Source organism: Oncorhynchus tshawytscha, linkage group LG19 (genome assembly GCF_018296145.1).
Source record: "Oncorhynchus tshawytscha isolate Ot180627B linkage group LG19, Otsh_v2.0, whole genome shotgun sequence".
In the NCBI taxonomy this organism is placed as follows: domain Eukaryota; kingdom Metazoa; phylum Chordata; class Actinopteri; order Salmoniformes; family Salmonidae; genus Oncorhynchus; species Oncorhynchus tshawytscha.
The window spans coordinates 6,767,852-6,790,495 of NC_056447.1; the positions used below are offsets into that span (position 1 = coordinate 6,767,852).

At 39.7% G+C, this 22,644-nt stretch overlaps 1 protein-coding gene across 5 annotated transcripts in view; it reads right to left on the minus strand.

Moving 5' to 3' along the window:
* Window positions 1-22,644, minus strand: part of spg11 (SPG11 vesicle trafficking associated, spatacsin) — an 84,769-nt gene that overhangs the window by 42,969 nt on the left and 19,156 nt on the right. For 3 of the 5 annotated variants that reach the window (XM_024378953.2, XM_024378952.2, XM_024378949.2), the window contains exons 15-18: window positions 18,264-18,477; window positions 11,161-11,364; window positions 7,500-7,606; window positions 6,366-6,511 (exon numbers count right to left, since the gene is read on the minus strand). In XM_024378953.2, the coding sequence (XP_024234721.1) occupies window positions 6,366-6,511; window positions 7,500-7,606; window positions 11,161-11,364; window positions 18,264-18,477 (671 nt within the window). The remainder of the gene's footprint in view (window positions 1-6,365; window positions 6,512-7,499; window positions 7,607-11,160; window positions 11,365-18,263; window positions 18,478-22,644) is intronic. The other 2 variants (XM_024378954.2, XM_024378951.2) reach the window with 1 other exon arrangement.

The following is a 22,644-nucleotide window of genomic DNA, read 5'->3' on the forward strand; positions in this document are numbered from 1 at the left end:
AACTCCGTAATATGGTCGAGATGCCCTTTTGTGTGCAAAAGCCACATAGATGCAGCAGCCAGTATGGCAGTAGCTACATTCAACAAGGGTACCACTATTATATCAAAGGTGATGGACAGATTGTGGCTTGACAGCACTTTGGTGACACTGGATGCAATCGGGGAGGATGATGAGATGCGTATTGTGAGAGCTGACACTGATTCAACAGTGTGTCAAGCGTAGCGCAGGTCCTAAGGCAGTCAAAAAAAGTCAACTGGCACCCGCAACAACTTAAAGAGGGCCTTGCATACGAGGCAGGCATAGCTGATTAATCATTGAACCTGCAAATTTCACCAGCCTTTTAAATAACAAATGGAGCAAGGTACTATGCGCATTTGCCCAACACTATGCATATTTACCAAACAAACCAGTATTTAAAAACATATTCTCTATTACTTTTAACTAGTGTATTAGATGTGCTAGTGTATTTGTAAAAAGTGTATTAACTGTCAATATAGAAATTACATAAGAGATGAATTCATGTTACAAAACTAGACATATTTAAGGAAAAAGACATGTTAATTGCATTCACCTATCTTTATCTGCCATTTTCTCAAAATGACCAGTTTACCATGCCCTAAGTCATTTTTTCTCAGCCTTCAAATGAGATACATTTACATTAGGAGCAACTTCAAATCCAAGATGGCAGCATGCCAACTCTTTTGTCTGTGAGTAGTACATTTTAACCTACTAATAACCTATTTATTTATGGTTGCGTAACTTCGTTGTTGTGTCGTGCAAACTATTTTATTTTTGCTGGTGTAAAGATCACGGGTCCTCCTCAACTCGGCACTTCATTACTTGAAGTTTACCAAAGTAACCCTATCTCTGGCTGGCCTGAGTTCCTCCTTCGTCCGCGGAGTGTCTTGTCCAAGCTGCTCCTTTTTGCTCTTCGACTGGCTGTCAGTGGCAGCTCAACAATCTCAACGTTCTCTCTATCGACCTCAACACCCAATCTACTCACACGCGCAAACACTCACATTCAGACTCATATATACACGCTGTCTCTCTCTCCCCTTACCTTCGTTGGCCTCTAATTTTTTATTTATTTTTGTCAGAGAAAATGACAGTTTTCGTGGTATTGCTTTGTGCACTGACTTTACCGAACTCTGGAGAAAATGAACATTGTCGCTGGGTGAGTATGTGCTGACAATGTGCTCTCCCGTCCATTGGACATTTTGTCTGCAGGAACTCACTCGTTTTCCACTCGGTCCACTCGTCCAAGTGCCGATGTATTTGTGGCATGATGTAAACAGTACGAATGTGTCTCTACCAAAGTCTAATGGTTTTAAATGACTGTTTTGTATTGTCTGGAAACTCACTTGTAGAATTAGCTTGCAGAGAGTCTCTTAAAAAAGAGAAGCCGTGCAAGGTTATTAAACAGAGGTGCCTAGTTATTCTTCTTTTGTTGATATCAGGTAACGTGCAACCTAACCCTGGCCCTGATATGCAATGTCTCCAAACCCCCTCTGATTTTAAATCAAGATCTGGTTTTGGTATTTTTCATTTAAATGTACGCAGCCTGTTGTCAAAAATTGATGGGGTTAAGATTTGGGCTAAATCACCTGATGCTGATGTAATTGTGTTTTCTGAAACCTGGCTCAGCAAGTCTGTTTTTGATAAGGATATTTGTATAAGTGGTTACAATGTTTATAGCACTGATCGGGTTAAGAAAGCTGGGGGTGTGGCTATATATGTAAATACTAAATTCCCTGCAATTGTGGCAATTTGGAAACAGTTGGAATTTCTTGCTTTGAATAGAGGTTTCAGAGGGCCTCTCTATAACTGTGATTGGCTGTTATAGACCCCCCTATGCTCTCGGTGATGCATTTTCTTCTTTGACGCACCTTATGTCTAACCTTCTTTACAGTGAAATGATCTTGATTGGTGATCTCAACTGGTGTTGGTTAAAGCCGGTGTCTGATGATTTAAAAATGTTTTGTAATTCTATGAATCTTACCCAGTTGATTAACTCACCCACTCGCCCAAATCTTAAATGCACAGATAAATCTACCCTGATCAATTTGATATTGACAAATGTTCCACATAAATATTCTGCGGTTGGTGTTTTTTGTAATGATTTAAGTGACCATTGTGCTGTTGTTGCTGTTAGAAATACTAAGGTTCCAAAGACAAACCCACGTTTTGAAGTGAAGTGAAGTATGAAGTGTTTTAATGAGCAGGCTTTCTTTCATGATTTGTTTTATTTCGACTGGAGCGAGATTGAGCTTATCCCTGATGTGGAAACTGCCTGGAAATTCTTTCATGATGGTTTTTCCCAAATAGTAAACAAACATGCCCCATTCAGCAGGTTCAGGGTTAAAGGGCGGGATAATCCATGGTTTTCGTCTGAGCAGTCTTGTATTATTCACGACCGTAATCCAGCCTGGGCTAAAGCAAGGAAATCATGTTCTGATGCTGATTGGCTTATTTTTAGGCAGTTCCGAAACAAGTGTTCTTTTCTTCTCAGGAAGGCCAAGTCTGAATATTTTATGTCTGTTACCACTGATAAACTGAATGACCCTAGAATGTTTTGGAAGGCTATTAAGTCTATGTCTGGTAACAGTAATGTTAATGAATTACCGTCATGTGTTTTGAAGGACTCTGTTGCTGTATATGACAAAACTGAAATGCTGAATTGTTTCAATCAGCACTTTGTATCATCCGGTAGGCTGTTTGATTCAGTGTCCTCTGTCTCTGTACAACCCTGTGTGGATGAACCAGTGAGAGCTGGTCAAACTTTTAGCTTTTTGCCATGCTCAGTGCAGGTGGTACATCAAGCCCTGAAATCCTTAGATCAGAGAAAACCTGCAGGTCCTGGTCTTTTGTATCCCTGCTTTTTAAATCTGGCAGCTGATTTCATAGCTGAACCACTTACATCTCTGTTCAATCTAACCCTGGAATGTAATGAAATTCCAAAGATCTGGAAATCAGCATTTGTCCTACAAATTTTAAAAGGGGGAGATCCGACTCTTTTAAATAATTATAGGCCAATCTCAAAGCTGTCACCCCTGGTGAAAATACTTGAAACACTTGTAAGTGAACAGCTAAAATAGTTTTTATTTACTAAATCTATTTTTATCAATGTATCAATCAGGCTTCAGGAAGAAGCAGAGCACAATTACAGCAGCCATGAAGGTTTTAAATGATATCACTGAAGCCATTGACAAAAAACAGCACTGTGTCTCACTTTTTATTGATCTCTCTAAGGCTTTTGATACAGTTGATCATGCTATACTAAGGCAGAGTTTGTCGAGTGTAGGTCTTTCGGAGCATGCAGTTGCATGGTTTGCTAACTATCTGTCTGATAGATCTCAGTGCACTCATTTTGATGGGCTTATGTCTGTCAAATTGTCTGTCTTGAATAGGGTGCCCCAAAGGCTCTGTACTTGGTCCTCTCTTATTCACTATTTATAAAAATGATTTAGACAAAAATGTCCAAAATGCACAACTTCATTTTTATGCTGATGATATTGTTATTTACTGTTGTGCCTCGTCTCTTACAAAAGATTTCCAGAACATGCTAACTGCTTTTTATACTGTTCAACATACCTTGTGTCAATTGAAGCTTATCCTCAATACTGACAAAACTAAACTAATGGTATTTTCTAATGCAAGAAATAGACCTCTGAACCTTTCACCTATTACTACCTGTCAGGGCAAGGAGATTGAGGTTGTAACCTCATATAAATATCTTGGAATTTTAATTGATGACGGCCTCTCTTTTAAATTGTGTAATCAACAACTTACAAAAAAATTGAAGCTGAAATTGAGATTTTATTTAAGGAATAAGGCCTGTTTTTCTTTTGAAGCCAGAAGGAGGCTAGTATCAGCTACATTTATGCCTTTACTAGACTATGGGGATATTTTATATATGAATGCTTCTGCTCAGTGTTTGAGATCAATTGACACTCTTTACCATGGCACTTTGAGATTTATTTTAAACTGCAAAACCCTTACGCACCACTGCACTTTGTATACCAGGGTTGGCTGGCCTTCTCTAGTCACTCGTAGGCTCAGTCACTGGTATACTTTTATTTACAAAGCCATTTTGGGTTTACTACCTTTTTATTTGTGCATTTTTATTGAAATGTGGTTGGTACTCTCTTCATTCGCTGGTCTTTATCCTGCTAACTGTTCCAAATGTCCGAACTGAATTTGGTAAAAGGGCTTTTATTTACTCTGCGCCATCGTTTTGGAACACCTTACAAAATACTTTAAAACTGGAAGAACTTGTCCCGATTGGTGTTTTTAAATCACTGATGAAGGATTTTGAGGCTGATTCCCTGACCTGTCAATGTTTTTAATTTGCTGTTTTATACTCTTGTGAATTCAATGGTTTTTACTAGATTACTTTTAGTTTTTCATGTTGTCTGTCTGTATTTTTTTTGTAATGACTTGGTGCTGCCTATCTTGGCCAGGGCGCTCTTGAAAAAGAGATTTTAATCTCTATGAGCCCCTCCTGGTTAAATATAGGTTAAATAAAAAATATTCCACACACTGGTTCTTAGGACTTCTTTTAGATCTTGTGTAATTTTGATGTTAAGTGACATTTTATTTGTAAATCTATGCAAAATGTGCATCTGTCATACGTGTGAATAGTGTTTTTTGTAAATAAATCCATGAAATAACAATATTTATTTTGATAAACTATTCTTGGTAAGTCTGACCACTGGGTGTGTTATCACAATAAAACGAAACAAATATCCCTCTGACTTGAATCAATGTGTTGAAAAATTGATTTTCGTGACATGCAAATGTAGAAAATCCAATAACAAGATGTGGGGATCAACATGTAATTTTTATTTCAACTTATTTTGAAACAAATGGGGAATTATTTAACAAAAGTGCAATGGTGCCAATATATTTGGCTGCAACTGTATAAGGATCATTTAGTTACTACATAATAACAGCCTGCAGTAGGCCTTCTACTTGAGTTATTCAATGAAAAGGGGGCAGCACTAAGCTAGCCTGAAACATCCCTACCTGGAGTACCTCAAATTGAGCATGTTATGTCTCCATGAGACGCCATCTTAAAAGCTGCAATAAGTAACTTTAAGGATGACCTTACCAAATTCACATAGAAATGGGAATTATACACCTGTCATTCGCATTGAAAGCAAGTCTAATAAGCAATAGAACAGATCTATGTGCACCATTTCTATGCTTCCCATGCTTATGTTTTTGTCTTTTACTTTTGGTTTTGTACACTAGCTTCAAACAGCTAAAAATACAATATATTTGGTTATTGAAAAGATATAGCACAGCGATTTAGAAGATGCAATGATTTTCTACTTTTGCCACAAACTGAAATTAGGCAATGATTTCAGCATGTTGCACCTTTAACCGACTTAATTTGATTTCAATGCACTGTTGAGTCTTCACATAGGAATGAATGGTGTCACATTATACACGTCATATCTAGTCATTGGGCATACTGTTATGGGATTTTTATTAATAATGACTAAATTATGTATACATTTAGCTTAGAATTATAACTAAACAGAATACTACTCTGTTACTGTATGAATGTATGGATCTTATTATAATCATAATACTGACTATAACGTGTGTAGTTTTAGTCAAGAATTAGAACAAGGACTTTCTGTTCCTTGGTAGAATCGAATGGAGCTATCGTCAGACCGACTGGAATACTGTGTTCCTTACAGGACATTCTGTCCCTACCCAGGGAGGGGAGAGACCTTGGGCTTGTAGTAGATTGTTTAACAGGTGGCAGACAATGTGAGGAGGCTTGTGAACTATATTGACCTTGTGTCTGAGAGGAGGGACATTTATGATGAAATTTGAGGTATATAAACCAATGTACATGGTATTATAACCGGAGCTCTCGGGAATAAACTCTATTGATTAATTTTGAGACTGATCTTTGTCTATTTTATGCAAATAAGAACCTTACAAATGATTAGAAACGGACATAGTGTTTTGCTTCGTTATAATTGAATTGGTTATTGAACATATAGGAATTAAATTCCTCTAACACATACCCAATAAGAACATGAGCATTGAAAGTTGGTTGTTTTGTTGTGATCATTTTACTATACTGTATGAGTCAATAGATTAGGTTTTGTCTTGCACTGATGGAGCTGTTCACTTTTTGGCCAATAGCCTGGTGGAACCAGCCTGATCACCACATTCCAAAAATGGCCACTATGGGAAATAAAACAAACTATATGCATGAAATTCCTGTTTCCTGCCTAGGAAATCGCTGAAGGCAGAATTATAAGGTGAGATACCCTCGTGCAGTTATCACATAGCATCACGCGGTTACCAAATATAAGGCTTTTGAGGAGAGAAAAGGTCCAGACCTGGTCGATGCCACCCGGGGCAAACATGATGGTAGCGAGGGCCAGAAGACTGTGTCCTTCCAGGAGCATGCTGCTAACCATGGCCTGGCTGCCTGGGATGAGGACCTGGGCACTGGTCAGACTGGCCTGGAACACGCGTTCTGGATCTACAGGACCGAGACACACGTTTAATGGTTATTAATGACTCGCCAAACTACATGTCAAAAACAAATAGGACTGCATGACATCAGCAGCCTGGTGTTCCAAATAGCATACCTGCTCTATACCAATAAACCCATTAGTTTAAAAAAGTATTTAGGATATGCTAATCTAGCAAGTCAGGCAACTGAAAGCAACTGAAAGCAACAGTGTTTTAGTTCGCTGTTTGCTTGCTAGACAGTTCAAATGATGACCGAACATATCTGTTTAGACTGTAGACAACTTTCATTTGAACAGAAATGTAGAACTTCTTGATGCTGTCAAAATCAGGCTTTCCTAACAATGGCCCCAACGACAGGTTCAAAGTTGAAAATATTTCATGCCTATGCAACAAGGAAAATGACAGTCGCATTGACAGTCTACAGACAGTCGGCATGAGTATACATTCAATGTAGCTTTGTCGCATTCTAATGGTCTAGAGACATTTCGTAAGACAGACTATAAATCAACCTTAAGCACCAACAATAAAACATGACATACCACTATTAGGTTAAAATTAAACAGACTAAAAAAACTCCCGGATGCTTAATCAACCTCAAACCAAGTTTATTCACCCACTGGGTCATACATCTGCATAAGACAAATAACATATTCACACAAACACTGACATTTAACCCTTTCTCCTATGCTGAGCCCCTCCTTACACATCTGGACGGCCAATACACCTCTGTTGATATCCAGAAGTTATTCCTCACTTCATCTAACCTGACCACTGCCCAAGTTCCTCACTCCTCTCCAACTCATGGCTGTCATGGTGACTGGTACCCGACTGTCTCTTCTCCTCCCATAGGATCCCTGATGGCTAACAATAACATATCCTGACATAATGTAAACGTTATACATTACCCTCTCTCCCTCAGTGAAATGAATAAGTATATTTCATGATGAAAGGTTAAGAAATCAGAACCCATCACCACATAACTAAAACTGCCATACCTGAGAGGTCTCTGGTAATCTCTTGCATTTTCACCAGCATTTCAAACCACGGGTGACTTTCATATAGACCATTATCAGCTAGAGCAGGGCAATTCCTGGGTGTCAACCTGATACAAAGAAAGAAAACAAAGATGGAGCACGAGCTACAAAAACACACAGTATATTTCACAAATGCAGTGTCATCTGAGCCACAAATAGCTTCAATTGGAGATTGTTTGTTTGACAATTGAAAATACTTTCAAAACCAAGATCAGTAAGCTCCTAATACAAGAAATACAATACATCAGCTGAATCTCAAACCGAACACAAGTCAATCTCAACAGTTAGTTGTCGAGTGATCGAGGGCTCCACTGTGTCTTTCCGCAGCCTCTCTACCAAGTGGGCATCCTGTGCCAACTCGGCTCCCGAGGCACAACAAAGCCACTACTAAAGAAAAATATTTTTGTTTTATTGTCACATACACTGGAGCAAATTGTTTTTCCAGGGTGAGCCAAAGTAGTATGGCACCCCTGGAGCAAATTAGGGTGAAGTGCCTTGCTCAAGGGCACAAAGACAGATTGTTCACCTTGTTAGCTTGGGAATTTGAACCAGAGACCTTTTGGTTATTGGCCCAATGCTCAAACCGCTGGGCTACCTGCCGCCCTCAAAATAGTCTGAATGAATCATCAAGAAATCTGTAATGAATTTGAACGTTTTTGCATCATGAGGATGCTCAATACCACTCTGTCTCGCGAAAACAACGATGTGACCACATGAACAGATTGTTAACGTAGCTAGAACATGCTGTGGCTCAAAGCTGCCTCTGCCATACAGAGATGAAATATCTAGCCAATACAATTTGAATTTAATAACAGTGCTTGTGAACTTCAGAGCTGTAACAGCTTTACAATTTGGCTTCTAAAAGTATAAACGCATACTGGTAGTAGTCGTCGCTCCTGCTCGAAAGTCTACACATTCTGGGTGATGCAAAGTCATCATCTTACTGGCGAGCTCACTGGCCATTTCTGATCACTGTTCTCAAAACCTGTCATACGTTGCACATCTCACACTACAAGAGCATTGTGCCGACAACGACGGGATCGCTAGCCCTAAGATTGTGTCTCTGATCTGCTCTTACTAAACGAGCGTTGATGATGGCAGAGCGTTGAGTAGGCAACGACATGGGGATTCTGTCTCCGATCTCAAAAACATGTCTGGGACAGCTAAATTGGGGCCAAAAATCGTGCAGTGCACGCCCGGCTTTAGTCGCACAAGTTTACATCTAGCTAAGGAGTTGTGCTTGAAGGTGCAGTATTTCTTAAAACAGGTATTGTAGCACCAATTTCTCATTGCCACATGTTGAATGAAAAACTTCATAAACAGAGGGATACATTTGTGAGAATGAGGCGGGCGAATTGAGCATCTACCCACATTTAATCTTACGGTCCAAAAGCAGTGTATGCAGCGGGCTATACACTCGTATCCCCCATGTACCGGTTCGTACTGAAAACATCCCCTCCTTAACTCGATTTAATAGCATGGCAGCGAGAGAAAAAAAACTGGGAAAATATGCATACTTTCTCTATGAAACCTCATTTTACACCACCATGCTAGAATGGCTAATGCTAATTCCTGATGTTGTACCCTGCGTTGAGCCAGGCGTAAACAACAAACTGCTGCAACCTGATTGGCTGAACACTATACACAACATCCAGGACTAGCATTCCTAGACATTTAATATGCATATTTTTTTTCAAATTCCCCGCCTTATCTCCTTTAAATTGAGGTAAGGAGGAAATCGATGCCTTTACAGGCTGAATGGAGAATGTTTTATGTACAAACTGGCTCACGCGGGACACGAGTGTAATGACAGCTGCATACATTGCCTTTGTACAGTAAGATGAAACGACTCAATATCGCCATCTGCCTGTCTTTGGGCTAGAGGGATTAGGGATGCAGGCAGAATATGATGATGAAGTTGGCCGACAGGAAGAAGAAGTAAACTTTTTTTTAGCCCAAATAAGTATTCATTAATGATTTGCATTGTCTCAATTATCTTCCAGTCACTGCATGACAATGCACATAAACTCAGCAAAAAAAAGAAACGTCCCTTTTTCAGGACCCTGTCTTTCAAAAGATAATTCTTAAAAATCCAAATAACTTCACAGATCTTCATTGTAAAGGGTGTAAACACTGTTTCCCATGCTTGTTCAATGAACCACAAACAATTAATAAACATGCACCTGTGGAACGGTCGTTAAGACACTAACAGCCTACAGACGGTAGGCAATTAAGGTCACAGTTATGAAAACTTAGGACACTAAAGAAGCCTTTCTATTGATGGTCGGATTCTCGTTTATATTTGAAGGAATGAGCGTTACACCGAGGCCTGTACTCTGGAGCGGGATCGATTTGGAAGCAGAGGGGCCGTCATGGTCTGGGGCGGTGTGTCACAGCATCATCGGACTGAGCTTGTCGTCATTACAGGCAATCTCAGCTCTGTGTGTTACAGGGAAGACATCCTCCTCCCTCATGTGGTACCCTTCCTGCAGGCTCATCCTGAAATGACCCTCCAGCATGACAATGCCACCAGCCATACTGCTCGTTCTGTGCATGATTTCCCACAAGACAGGAATGTCAGTGTTCAGCCATGGCCAGCGAAGAGCCCGGATCTCAATCCCATTGAGCAAGTCTGGGACCTGTTGGATCGGAGGGTGAGGGCTCGGGCCATTCCCCCCAGAAATGTCGGGAACTTGCAGGTACCGTGGTGAAAGAGTGGGTTAACATCTCACAGCAAGAACTGGCAAATCTGGTGCAGTCCATGAGAAGGAGATGCACTGCAGTACTAAATGCAGATGGTGGCCACAACAGATACTGACTGTTACTTTTGATTTTGACTCCCCCCTTTGTTCAGGAACACATTATTCCATTTCTGTGGAACTTTGTTCAGTTTGTCTCAGTTGTTGAATCTTATGTTCATACAAATATTTACACCTGTTAAGTTTGCTGAAAATAAACACAGTTTACAGTAAGTGGACGTTTCTTTTTTTGCTGAGTTTATATTATAGCCTACAATTGTCGTCTTTGAAGCCAAAAACAGGACATGTATATTTTTGCCTAAACAGCTGACTGGCAAAGCACACTGGCATACTCTGCATTCTAAAAGTGAGAGAAAAGGAGCCCAGGCCGAGCGATGTTCCCCATGGTCCTAAAGCCAGCCAAGCAATACTCTAAACAGCTATTGCATGTTAAATCGGGATTGGAATGATTTTAGTTCCCACAAAAAAATGGCCTACTTTAAATTGTTGGTCTTGAGCTAGGGTATGGCGACTGCCATACTCATCTGACGCCCGCACCTGTGCCGCAGCAAGGCAAATTGGTGCTGTGACTTTGCTGCGGCAATGGCAAAATGTCATCTAGCGACAAATTAAGGAGCCAATAGTGATTCTCAATGAAAAATTGCACGAATACTGCATTTATAATAGCCTCCTATCCAGACCATCCTTCGCTGTGAGTCGAGTGACTCGGATTAGCCAGGCTATCGTAGAAATTCTCACTGAAACATTTTTGGAAACACTGAACACATCAGCAAGGGCTCTGTGGCCAAGTGTTCGGTTTGAGATTCAGCCATAGCCTCCTCCTAGCAAATAGTAATGAAATATTGATTGTCCCTTTCCCTCACCTGTTGTGCTCCAGGTAGGTGTAGAGCAGGTAGCGAAGGCCATTGTCCAGGCAGTGGTGGATGAAGCGTGTGTGTAAGTCGTGTCCTTGAGGGGAGCGGTACTGGGGAATGGGTGGGCTGGCCTGCATCACCCCACCTGCCTGGCCCAGCCTCCACAACAGCTGTTCAAAATCAGCCATCTCGGCCTGGATGAACACTCCTCTCCTGCAAAGAGAGTGGTGGGTGATGGAGGTTAGCAGCTAACATAGCTTTCTTACACATCTAGTGTAATATATCATATATGACTATTCATCATGTGTATTCAGCAGTGTAGGGTGCAATACCAGTTTGGCCACAAGAGGCCGACACTTGCCTACATTTTTTACTGTGAGTTTGCTTCTCTGCTTCTACTATGGTGGGCTCACAAGTAAGCCTACTAATCCAGAAAGAAGCACCTTAATATAATACTTTTTTTCCCTTTATTTTTGAGATTTTGGCTCCAGTATTTCTTCTACTAAACATACAGTGCCTTCAGAAATTCATTCCCCTTGACTTATTGCACATTTTGTTGTGTTACAGCCTGAATTCAAAATTGATTGCATTTAGTTTTTATCTAACCCATCTACACACAATACCTCATAATGACAAAGTGAAAACACGTTTATAGATTTTTTTGCAATTTTATTTAAAAATTAGATAAAGAAATCGAATTTACATAAAGTAGTCACACCCCTGCGACAATACATGTTAGAATGACATTTGGAAGCGATTACAGCTGTGAGTCATTCTGGGTTAAGTCTCTAAAGCCTTGTTCACATTGGCAGTTTGAAGTGACTCAAATCTAATTTCTTTGCATAACCGATTCAAATCTGTTATTTTTCCTGCAATCTGAACAACCAAAAAGCACATGGAATCTGATATTTCAATCCACATTTCAGATCACTTTCGTAGGTGGTTTGAAGTCAAATCTGATTCCTGACCATGCGACTTGTATCTGAACAGTAAAATCTGATTTATTTGCCCTGAAGTGTTTTTTTTAGACGGTTTCTTGGCATACGTTGTTGGTTGCTAGGTACTCGGTTGACAGTTTGACAATAACATGTGGTAGCTAATTAGCTTGTAAATAGTTTGGAAACAAATTAGTGAATGTGCTAAAAAGCTAAACAGCTACCTAGCTAGCTAGTTGACTGTTGTGGTTAGCCAAAAAGGCCTCAATTTGAAAGTTGGATCATCTTATCCTTTGAGGCTTTAAAAGTGTTCTTACCTTATGATTTTGAACATTCAAAACAACTGGCAAACATACATGACAGGCATTGATGTCACCTAAGCTTGCTACATAACTTCTAAGTGATAGGAAACAGGAGAACCCCCACCAATCAATCTACATCCCTGCACACACACCTGTTGTCACTATGACAACTAGGGTAGCCATGTCAGCAAATGACTGCTGTCTGAACATACACAAATCCGATTTGGTCACTTGTGACTTGCTGTTTGGACAGGCAGTATTCCAAAACTGATTTTAAAAACTAAACTGATTTGAGCATTAAGGCCTGCAATGTGAACAAGGTTTAAGAGCTTGGCACACCTGTATTGTACAATATTTGCACATTATAACTCTGTCAAGATGGTTGTTGATCAGTGCTAGACAGCCATTCAAGGTTTTCCAAAGATTTCCAAGCCGATTTAAGTGAAAACTGTAACTATGCCACTCAGGAACATTCAATGTCATCTTGGTAAACAACTCCAGTGTACAGTCATGGCCAAACGTTTTGAGAATGACACAAATATTAATTTCCACAAAGTGTGCTGCTTCAGTGTCTTTAGATATTTTTGTCAGGTGTTACTATGGAATAATAATTACAAGCATTTCAAAGGTGTCAAGGGCTTTTATTGACAATTACACGAAGTTGATGCAGAGTCAATATTTGCAGTGTTGACCCTTCTTTTTCAAGACCTCTGCAATCTGCCCTGGCATGCAGTAAATTAACTTCTGGGCCACATCCTGACTGATGACAGCTCATTCTTGCATAATCAATGCTTGGAGTTTGACAGAATTTGCAGGTTTTTGTTTGGCCACCCGCCTCTTGAGGATTGACCACAAGTTCTCAATGGGATTAAGGTCTGGGGAGTTTCCTGGCCATGGACCCAAATATAGATGTTTTGTTTTGTTCCCTGAGCCACTTAGTTGCTTCATGGCAAGGTGCTGCATCATGCTGGAAAAGGCATTGTTCGTCACCAAACTGTTCCTGGACGGTTGGGGGAAGTAGCTCTAGGAGGATGTGTTGGTACCATTCTTTATTCAAGGCTGTGTTCTTAGGCAAAATTGTGAGTGAGCCCACTCCCTTGGCTGAGAAGCAACCCCACACATGAATGGTCTCAGGATGCTTTACTGTTGGAATGACACAGGACTGATGGTGGCGTTCACCTGGTCTTCTCCGGACAAGCCTTTTTCCAGACGCCCCAAACAATCGGAAAGGGGATTCATCAGAGAAAATGACTTTACTCCAGTCCTCACCAGTCCAATCCCTGTACCTTTTGCAGAATATCAGTCTGTCCCTGATGTTTTTCCTGGAGGGAAGTGGCTTCTTTGCTGCCCTTCTTGACACCAGGCCACCCTCCAAATGTCTTCGCCTCACTGTGCGTGCAGATGCACTCACACCTGCCTATTGCAGTTCCTGAGCAAGCTCTGTACTGGTGGTGCCGCGATCCCGCAGCTGAATCAACTTTAGGAGACGGTCCTGGCACTTGCTGGACTTTCTTGGGCGCCCTGAAGCCTTCTTCACAACAATGATGACGGCACGTGTTTCCTTGCAGGTAACCATGGTTGACAGAGGAAGAACAATGATTCCAAGCACCACCCTCCTTTTGAAGCTTCCAGTCTGTTATTCAAACTCAATCAGCATGACAGAGTGATCTCCAGCCTTGTCCTCGTCAACACTCACACCTGTGTTAACGAGAGAATCACTGACATGATGTCAGATGGTCTTTTTGTGCCAGGGATGAAATGCAGTGGAAACATTTTGGAGGGATTCAGTTCATTTGCATGGCAGAGGGACTTTGCAATAATTGCAATTCATCTGATCACTCTTCATAACATTCTGGAGTATATGCAAATTGCCATCATACAAACTGAGGCAGCAGACTTTGTGAAAATTAATATTTCTGTCATTCTCAAAACCTTTGGCCACGACTGTATATTTGGCCTTCTATTTTAGGTTATTTTCTTGCTGAAAAGTGAATTTGTCTGCCAGTGTCTGTTGGAAAGCAGACTGAACCAGGTTTTCCTCTAGGGTTTACATTTTCTTTAAATGACCCAGTCCTTGCCGATCACAAGCATACCCATAACATGATGCAGCCACCACCATCCTTGAAAATATGAATAGTAGTACTCAGTGATGTGTTGTGTTGGATTTGCCCCAACCATAACACTTTCTATTCAGGACATGAAGTTAATTTATTTGCCAATTATTTTTGCAGTTTTACTTCAGTGCCTTGTTGCAAACAGGATGCATGTTTTGGATCATTTGTATTCTGTACAGGCTTACTTCTTTTCACTCTCCCATTTATGTCAGTATTGTGGAGTAACTACAGTGTTGTGGATCCATCCTCAGTTGTTTTCTCATATCACACTCATTTTAAACTCTGTAAATGTTTTAAAGTTACCATTGGCCTCATGGTGAAATCCCTGAGCTGTTTCATTCCTCTCCTCTCCGCTGTTTCCTTCCTCTCTGGCTGTATTTATATACTATCCAAAGTGTAATTAATAACGTCACAATGCTCAAAGGGATATTTAATGTCTGCTTTTTTTCTTTCTTCCGATCTAGCAATAGGTGCCCTTCTTTGCGAGGCATTAGAAAACCTCTCTGGTCTTGGGTTGAATCTGTTTGAAATTCACTGCTCGACCGACTGAGTAACCTTACAGATAGTATTGCCAACACGCTCTAGAAGTTACATTATGTAGCTAATTGATTGGGAACATGTGTAATTGCAATAAGACTTTAAACCGGACACATGGTTGTTCTGTCAACAAACAATAACCACAGATTTTGTTCACTTAAAATGTTAGGTCTTGTTGGTTAGCTAGCTAAAGGTATTCAAAACAGTCAACATATAATATTAATTCCAGACAGCTACCCAGCTAATGTCCTGAGGGAAAATGCTAAGGGACCAACAGGGAACGTTGTAAGGTGCTGGGTAAGCATTTGCTGGAGTGGCAGCACACTTGACCAAAACCAGGCACAGTCATCAAGTTACTTTATGTTCATTGTCAAAATTCCTGAAAGATGTTTGACTGTTCGAATCCACATGCACTTCTTTTCATACATGGAAAGCAGGTATTCAACATTCCAGTTCTGGAACATTGTTCTTGAATTTGAAAGACGAGTGATGATATTTGTCTGGACACACATAACTAGAGATTTTGGTCTTTATGTTGGAACATTAGAGGCCTTGGTTCTTTGCACTGGACAGAACAAACTATGCAAGGTGGATTCCTATCCACATTTGAGACATGAAAGCTCTACCAGCTAACTTTAGCAAGATTCTCAGACTTCCTGGTCTTGCCAAAAACACAAAACAGGTTCTAATGCATGCCACTTGACCAAGCCCATGTGCAAAACAATTAGCTGGTAAAAGGAACAGGGGAAACCCACTAAAAGGAACGGAGAACCCTACTGCCTTCTGGAGATGGATGGTAGTAGCAGGACATACTACTGGTTGATTTTGAATCCCAGCTTTTGAATGTAGTGTCCCCTTTTAACACAAAACCTTCAACACGAGCAAAGTTTATCACACCAGGCATCAAATGGTCAGCTTGTGCAACAATCTCAAGTAAGGGGAATCCATTCCTAGATAAATGTCCAGGGCTTCTGGTTTTGGATACATGCAATTGTGCAAGCAAAGATTTCATTACCACTGAGAAACTCGGCACTTCTCAATCCCTCAAGGAAGTCATTGTGGATAGGAACACATCCATCCACCAGAGCAATAAGAGGGAAAATGTACCACTGTTTAAAAATTAAGGCAAGGCCAGTCACAAAGGAGAAAAAGCTAATATCAGCATTAAAATGTGATTGTACACTTTCAACTTTACATAGCGAGCAAGTTTCGAGATGGAAACCTGAACAAGTTTTTCTCTCATGAGAATAACCCATGTCCTCCAATCCTTACAACTACCGGAATGTTTAACCTGCTAATCAAAAACTCTGATCTGCTAGGCCTGATTGCTGTAGACTCCTTCCCACCACGCCCTCTTCTTCTGATGTCAAAATCATTGACACATTTGGCGAATATGGTAGTAGTATCTTCCTGCCTTGGGTAGAGCACCAGTTGTAAAACTGCAGTAGAATCAATAGTGTGGGACAGTCAATGAGAGAAAAGTGAGGGAAAGGCATCCGATGGAAGCTTTCTATGTAATTTCTGACTTTCCCAGAAATCCAACTAACAAACAGGAGCTTTTCAAAATGTTAACACATATGGTGTGTGGGAATGAATTTGAAGAAGGAAAAGATCTGTTACAACTGATAAGTCTGTGGTTCTAAAGAGGTCTCTGACATCAATGCCAGAATGTGACCATGAAGAGTGAGACACTAGAGCAGGGGTGTCCAACCCTGTTCCTGGAGAGCCATCATCCTGTAGGTTCACTCCAACCCACCTGATTCTATTAGATGGTTGATAAGCTGAACCAGTTTAGTTACAACTGGTGATGGAGCGAAAACATACAGGAAGATAGCTCTCCAGGAACAGGGTTGGACACTCCTGCACTAGAGTATGCCTTCATATTAAAGATGCCCTTCAAAAGGTTGCACAGACCATTATCATTATATTTGGATTGCAAATAAATTCATTAAAAATCCTACAATGTGATTTTCAGGATTTTTTTCTCATTTTGTCTGTCATAGTTGAAGTGTACCTATGATGAAAATTACAGGCCTCTCTCATCTTTTTACGTGGGAGAACTTGCACAATTGGTGGCTGACTAAATACTTTTTTTGCCCCACTGTAAGAGTCACAGCAAATCCTTTTGTATGATCTCATACACACTATTTAAGGCCCAGCTTTTGGAACTTTGTCTTTCCTAGATATAGCCACTATATTGTGATCCCTGCATCCAATGGGTACGGATACAACTTTAGAACAACGTTTTACAGTATTAGTACAAACGTGATCAATACATATGAATCATATTTTTCCTGTAGTGTTTGTAAACACCCTGGTAGGTGGTGGTAAACCAACACCCTGGTAGGTGGTTGTAAACACCCTGGTTCTCACACAGTGAGCTTCCTCTTGAGCGGACAGCATGTTGAAAACCAGTTAATATTCAGGTCCCCAAGAAAGTAGACCTCTCTATTTACATCACATACACTATCAAGAATTTCACACATATTATTTAGATACGGACTGTTAGCACTTGGTGACCTATATCAAGTGTGTGCAAAGCTGTCATCAAGGCAAAGGGTGGCTATTTGAAGAATCTCAAATATAAAACATATTTTGATTGGTTTATTAACAATTTTTGGGTTACTACATGATTACATGTATTATTTAATAGTTTTGATGTCTTCACTATAATTCCACAATGTAGAAAATAGTAAAAATAAAGAAAAACCCTTGAATGAGTAGGTGTTGTAAAACTTTTGACTGGTAGTGTACATTCTGTACATGTCTTATGATAAACTTGGGCAAATACATTTTCTAATAACTTCAATAATTTTAGTTGATTTCACAAAAAATTCTAGTAATGAACCAAGCTTCGGTATACAGTGCAACACTAGTTGCCTACAAATATCTTAACTCACCATCATTTCATGTCGACGGAGTTTGTGTCTGGTAAAACGTTTTTACATGTATGCGCATCGGGCACAAAGTTCGCCTAAGAATTTTTTCGTAACTGACTTGCCTTGTTAAATAAAGGCTAAATAAAAATAAATACAAAAAAGTGCACTGTACCCAGTATAAGCCACGCCCACTAAGATGTAACCCGGGCGAAGTGCCGTGTTTAAAGAGTCTTACGATACCTATACCTAACCATCATATTTTACATGCATCCACGAGAGATGAACAGATAGTTAATACTTTACTGTCCTCAAACAGGACAAAGATGATCCCAGAATAGGGTCTACCTGGCCAACATGTAGAGGATGTGGTTCCTCATGTGGGCGCTGCACCGGGTGTTGTTGTTGACCACCTCTGCCGTGAGGGCGGGCCACTGTGGGGCGCTGGAAGGGTCACCATTCTGGGCGGCTAGGCTCTCAATCCACTCGGTGACCCTCCGCTGGTCGTGGTGGGAGGTGAGGTATGACCACAGGACCCCCGGGTCACAGGAACTGACAGCTGCTGGACAAACATAAACACAGGTTGAAAATAGTGTCAACTGCTCATTTAACTGCTCAATACAGTATTGAATTTGAAGAAAAACGTAATATTAAATATCTTAAATATCACCCTTCCACACTAAATTTGTAGTTAATGAGCGGAAGATATGAAAGTAATTAGAGACATAAATGTACAAGCATGTAAAGTATGATTTGCACGTAAAATTTGTGATCCTTTTCAAGAATTGAGTCGTATGTCGCACGTCACTACTTCACAGGAGGCAATTTTATATTGTTTTTTTTATTTATTTTTTATCAAAATGCGTTATTTGGCAGAAATGCCATCGGGAACATGTGAACTTTCATGTGCCTTAATAACAAATGTGTATGTCATCTGTAAATATGAATATAATTGTTTAATTATGAGCCTAATTGGTTTAGCCATGGAAAAAGTGAGGAACCTTCCTGCTAGCCATATTTGGCTGAGATAATGGATGGGGTTTGCACAATTGGAACAAAAGTCTGTGCTTGTAAATGTGTGCAGCTCTGGTGGGAAAAGTTCTTTATTCCTACTAATTAGGTGGTCATTCTGGAAAGTGCAGCGCCGTGTTTCAACTCAGAGACGTGAATGCCAAATCGAGGCAAAGGTAAAAATCTCAAGATTAACTATCTAATTTTAGCAACATTTTGTAATAAATACACTTGCTCCATTTTTTTAATGAACAATTATGTGAACTGTCTTGGGCAAGTTTTCAAGTTTACACAATACCTGTTACCTAGCGAGCTAGCTGATGATTGCTAGCTTGTAAGCAACATTAGGCTGGCTAGATGGCTACATTAGCTTACTTTGGCTTTTATAAACTAACTGTCTAGCTTGCTAGTTAACTAGCTAGCTAACCTAGATGGTGAGGCTAAGCGTTCTTGATGTTTGTTTGTGTCTGTAGGGGAGTACTTCAAGTACTACCTGCCTTGTAGCTACCCTAGCAGCTAGCTGTATTATTTTGGTCTAGCTTTTTGAGAGGTTTCAGAGATGGACTGATTAGCATCCTTTCTCAAATCAAATCTAATTTGCTTGTGCTTCTAGCTCAGACAGAGCAGTAATATCTAACAAATTACACAACATACACCCAATACACACAAATCTAAGTACTGTAGGAATGAATTAAGACGATATACATATGGACAAGCGATGTCAGAGAGTCTGTATAGAATACAGTATATACATATGCAATGAGTAACTCAAGATATGTAAACATTAAGTGACTAAGATACCGTAGAATAGTATAGAATACAGTATATACATATGCGATGAGTAATGCAAGATATGTAAACATTATCAAGTGAATGAGATACCGCAGAATAGTATAGAAAACACTATATACATATGAGATGAGTAATGACAGATATGTAAACATTAAGTGACTAAGATACCATAGAATAGTATCGAATACAGTAAATACACGAGATGAGTAATGCAAGAAAAGTCAACAGTGTGCCAACTTTACTAGGGGGAAAACATTGATCTGTTTGCTGTTAGCCTCTGGACAGCAGATGCTTATTAGTAGTAGGCATGTTTATGTAACCTTATTTAGTCCAACCTGCTATGGTGGGGTTTACATTAATTGATATTCACACATCACACATTTTTTTAGTTAGAATTACTGTCACGTTATTGACGCCAAATTGCAAACCTTAATTGAACCTTTTCTATTCCAGAACCAATGGGTGTCCCTGAGTCTTATCACCTCTGAACTAGGAAAGCTGTTACAACCTGGAACAACTGTTCTCCTGCATTGGTCTGTTTCAGTCATTGCAGAAAGTCTTGAAGAGCAAGAGTGTGTGAAGGGTTTTGTCCCAGCCCAGCTTTAACACCGGACTTAAATAATCAACTTAAGAAATCATGGCAATTGGGTAAGATTTGTAATCAGTTATGTGCTGGAAGAAAAGCTTACAGACACTTGCCATTCAGATCTGGAGCGGTCCAGCTTTTTAAGTAATTATTCTGCACTATGGGCACAAATGGGGGGGGATTGTTAATGTCCTCCATTTTGTACTTGACCTTTAAAAATGCAGACCCGAAGACATTCAAGCGGAATGACATTGAGGGACACACACTGAGATAACGAGAATGACTGGATATATATATATATATTTTTTCACCTTTATTTAACCAGGTAGGCTAGTTGAGAACAAGTTCTCATTTGCAAATAGTCTGTAACTTGTGAAGAGACATAGGGTATGTATTATTGACTGCATGTTTGTTTATTCCATGTGTAATCTGTGTTGTATGTGTCAAACTGCTTTTCTTTATCTTGGCCAGGTCGCAGTTGTAAATGAGAACTTGTTCTCAACTAGCCTACCTGGTTAAATAAAGGTGAAATAAAAAATATTAAAATATAGAATGAATATTTCTTTATAAACACTGAATTAAATAATACTCTTATGGGTAAACACCCTACAGAGTAACTAGCAAGCAACAAGATATGTCAAATAACCGTCTAAAAACCACCTGAGGGCAAATAAATCCGATTTGACTGTTCAGACAAATCGCACAGCCAGGAATCAGATTTGTATCTGATTTCTAACTACCTAAGAAGATTTCAAACCACCTACTTATCTAATCAAGGTATAACATTAATCTTTAAAAAATATAGAATTTTTCTTCCACTTTGACAATACAGAGTAATTCTATCAATTTGAATCACACTTTGTAACACAATAAAATGTGAAGAAAACCAAGGTGAATACTTGTGACACCCCAAATTAGGTCTGATATAGTTGCTTTCAGTTGTTTCCCGCTGTTTCAATTGACAGGTGCTCCACTGTCATGTTGCACACTCTGCTATTATGTTGCTCAATTTGCGGTAGCATGGTAATTTATGAGGGAGACAACACCGAATGGTAGACTCAAACTGTTGATGGCTTTCCATATAAAGCAAAACAATGATGGTTAAATGACAGTATACTCCAATGAGAAGTGATAGATTTGTATTAAACCTCTGGTAGCAGACAGTGCATGTCAATATGGATTTTTGGACAATATTGCATTTTCCATCATCACATCAATTTTTTTTTAACATCAATGTTTGGGGAGAAAAAAGTGACAGCCCTAGCACGAACAGGACTTATGCCGCATTCACAACCTATCAGAGGAACGACTTGTCAACTCGGAACAACAACTTGGGACCATTCACTTGCTAACTAGCTACGTAAACCATAAATTAAAAGTACAGCTATTACATTTTGGGATAAATAACGTTTTGCTGTTGTCCTTCAAGGAATAATACACCCAAAACCACAAATTCCTATGATTTACAGGGTTAAATAATACTAATATGGGAGAACAATACTTTTTATAATAGGGCTCATCCTAAAAAAATTAAATTAGTTAACATTTCCTACCTCTTGTTTGTTGGCCATTCCAATTGGGGATATTAATGGGGAAAGAATGTTTTGGCATATATGGCGAAAATAATGTATGAGGTTAACACGGGCTTATAAGATTTTATACGTTTTGTTCTATGAGATAACATCAGTCAGTTAACATTACCTTTATGAATTATGAAGCCTTTATCTGCTTGTGTTGATTACTGTACATAAATGCTTTTTAAAAAAAAGGTGATGTTAGCTGATGAAGATTAGCTTGTAGAACAAAGCATATAAGATCTCCACTGAAAAAAATTGTCACTCTTCAGGTCTTTGTAAGTGCGCATTGCCTCTCTCATGTGAGCATGCTCTCTCGCATATATAGCAACCAGCAGGCAGAGACAACAGCTTCAGGCACTTTGAAAACGAGCACAGGCCTTAAACAAAGTTGTTTTTATCTTAATCTACTTCTTGGAAAGATGTCAGTCTGGGCTCAGAATGCTCTGAACACATTCGGGTTGTCATCAGATTTGCCCAAAATGTGCAACCATTACTGTGTGTGTGGGGAAATCTGTAATATTCTGTCAAATCGTATCGCTCTCACACAGCCTCAAGACCCCCCCAAGCCTATAAGGTGTCTCTGATAATACCAAAGTCAACATCAGCATGTGAAGTAGGTAGCTAACTGTAAAATCTCCAAAACAACCTGCACTATCAATTTAGGAGGTTACAATCTTCAATCTACAATGTTCAATCTACAATGATCTACAATCTACAATGTTCAAACTGCAGGTCGTGTGGCTCTGTGGAGTCTGATGTTGAT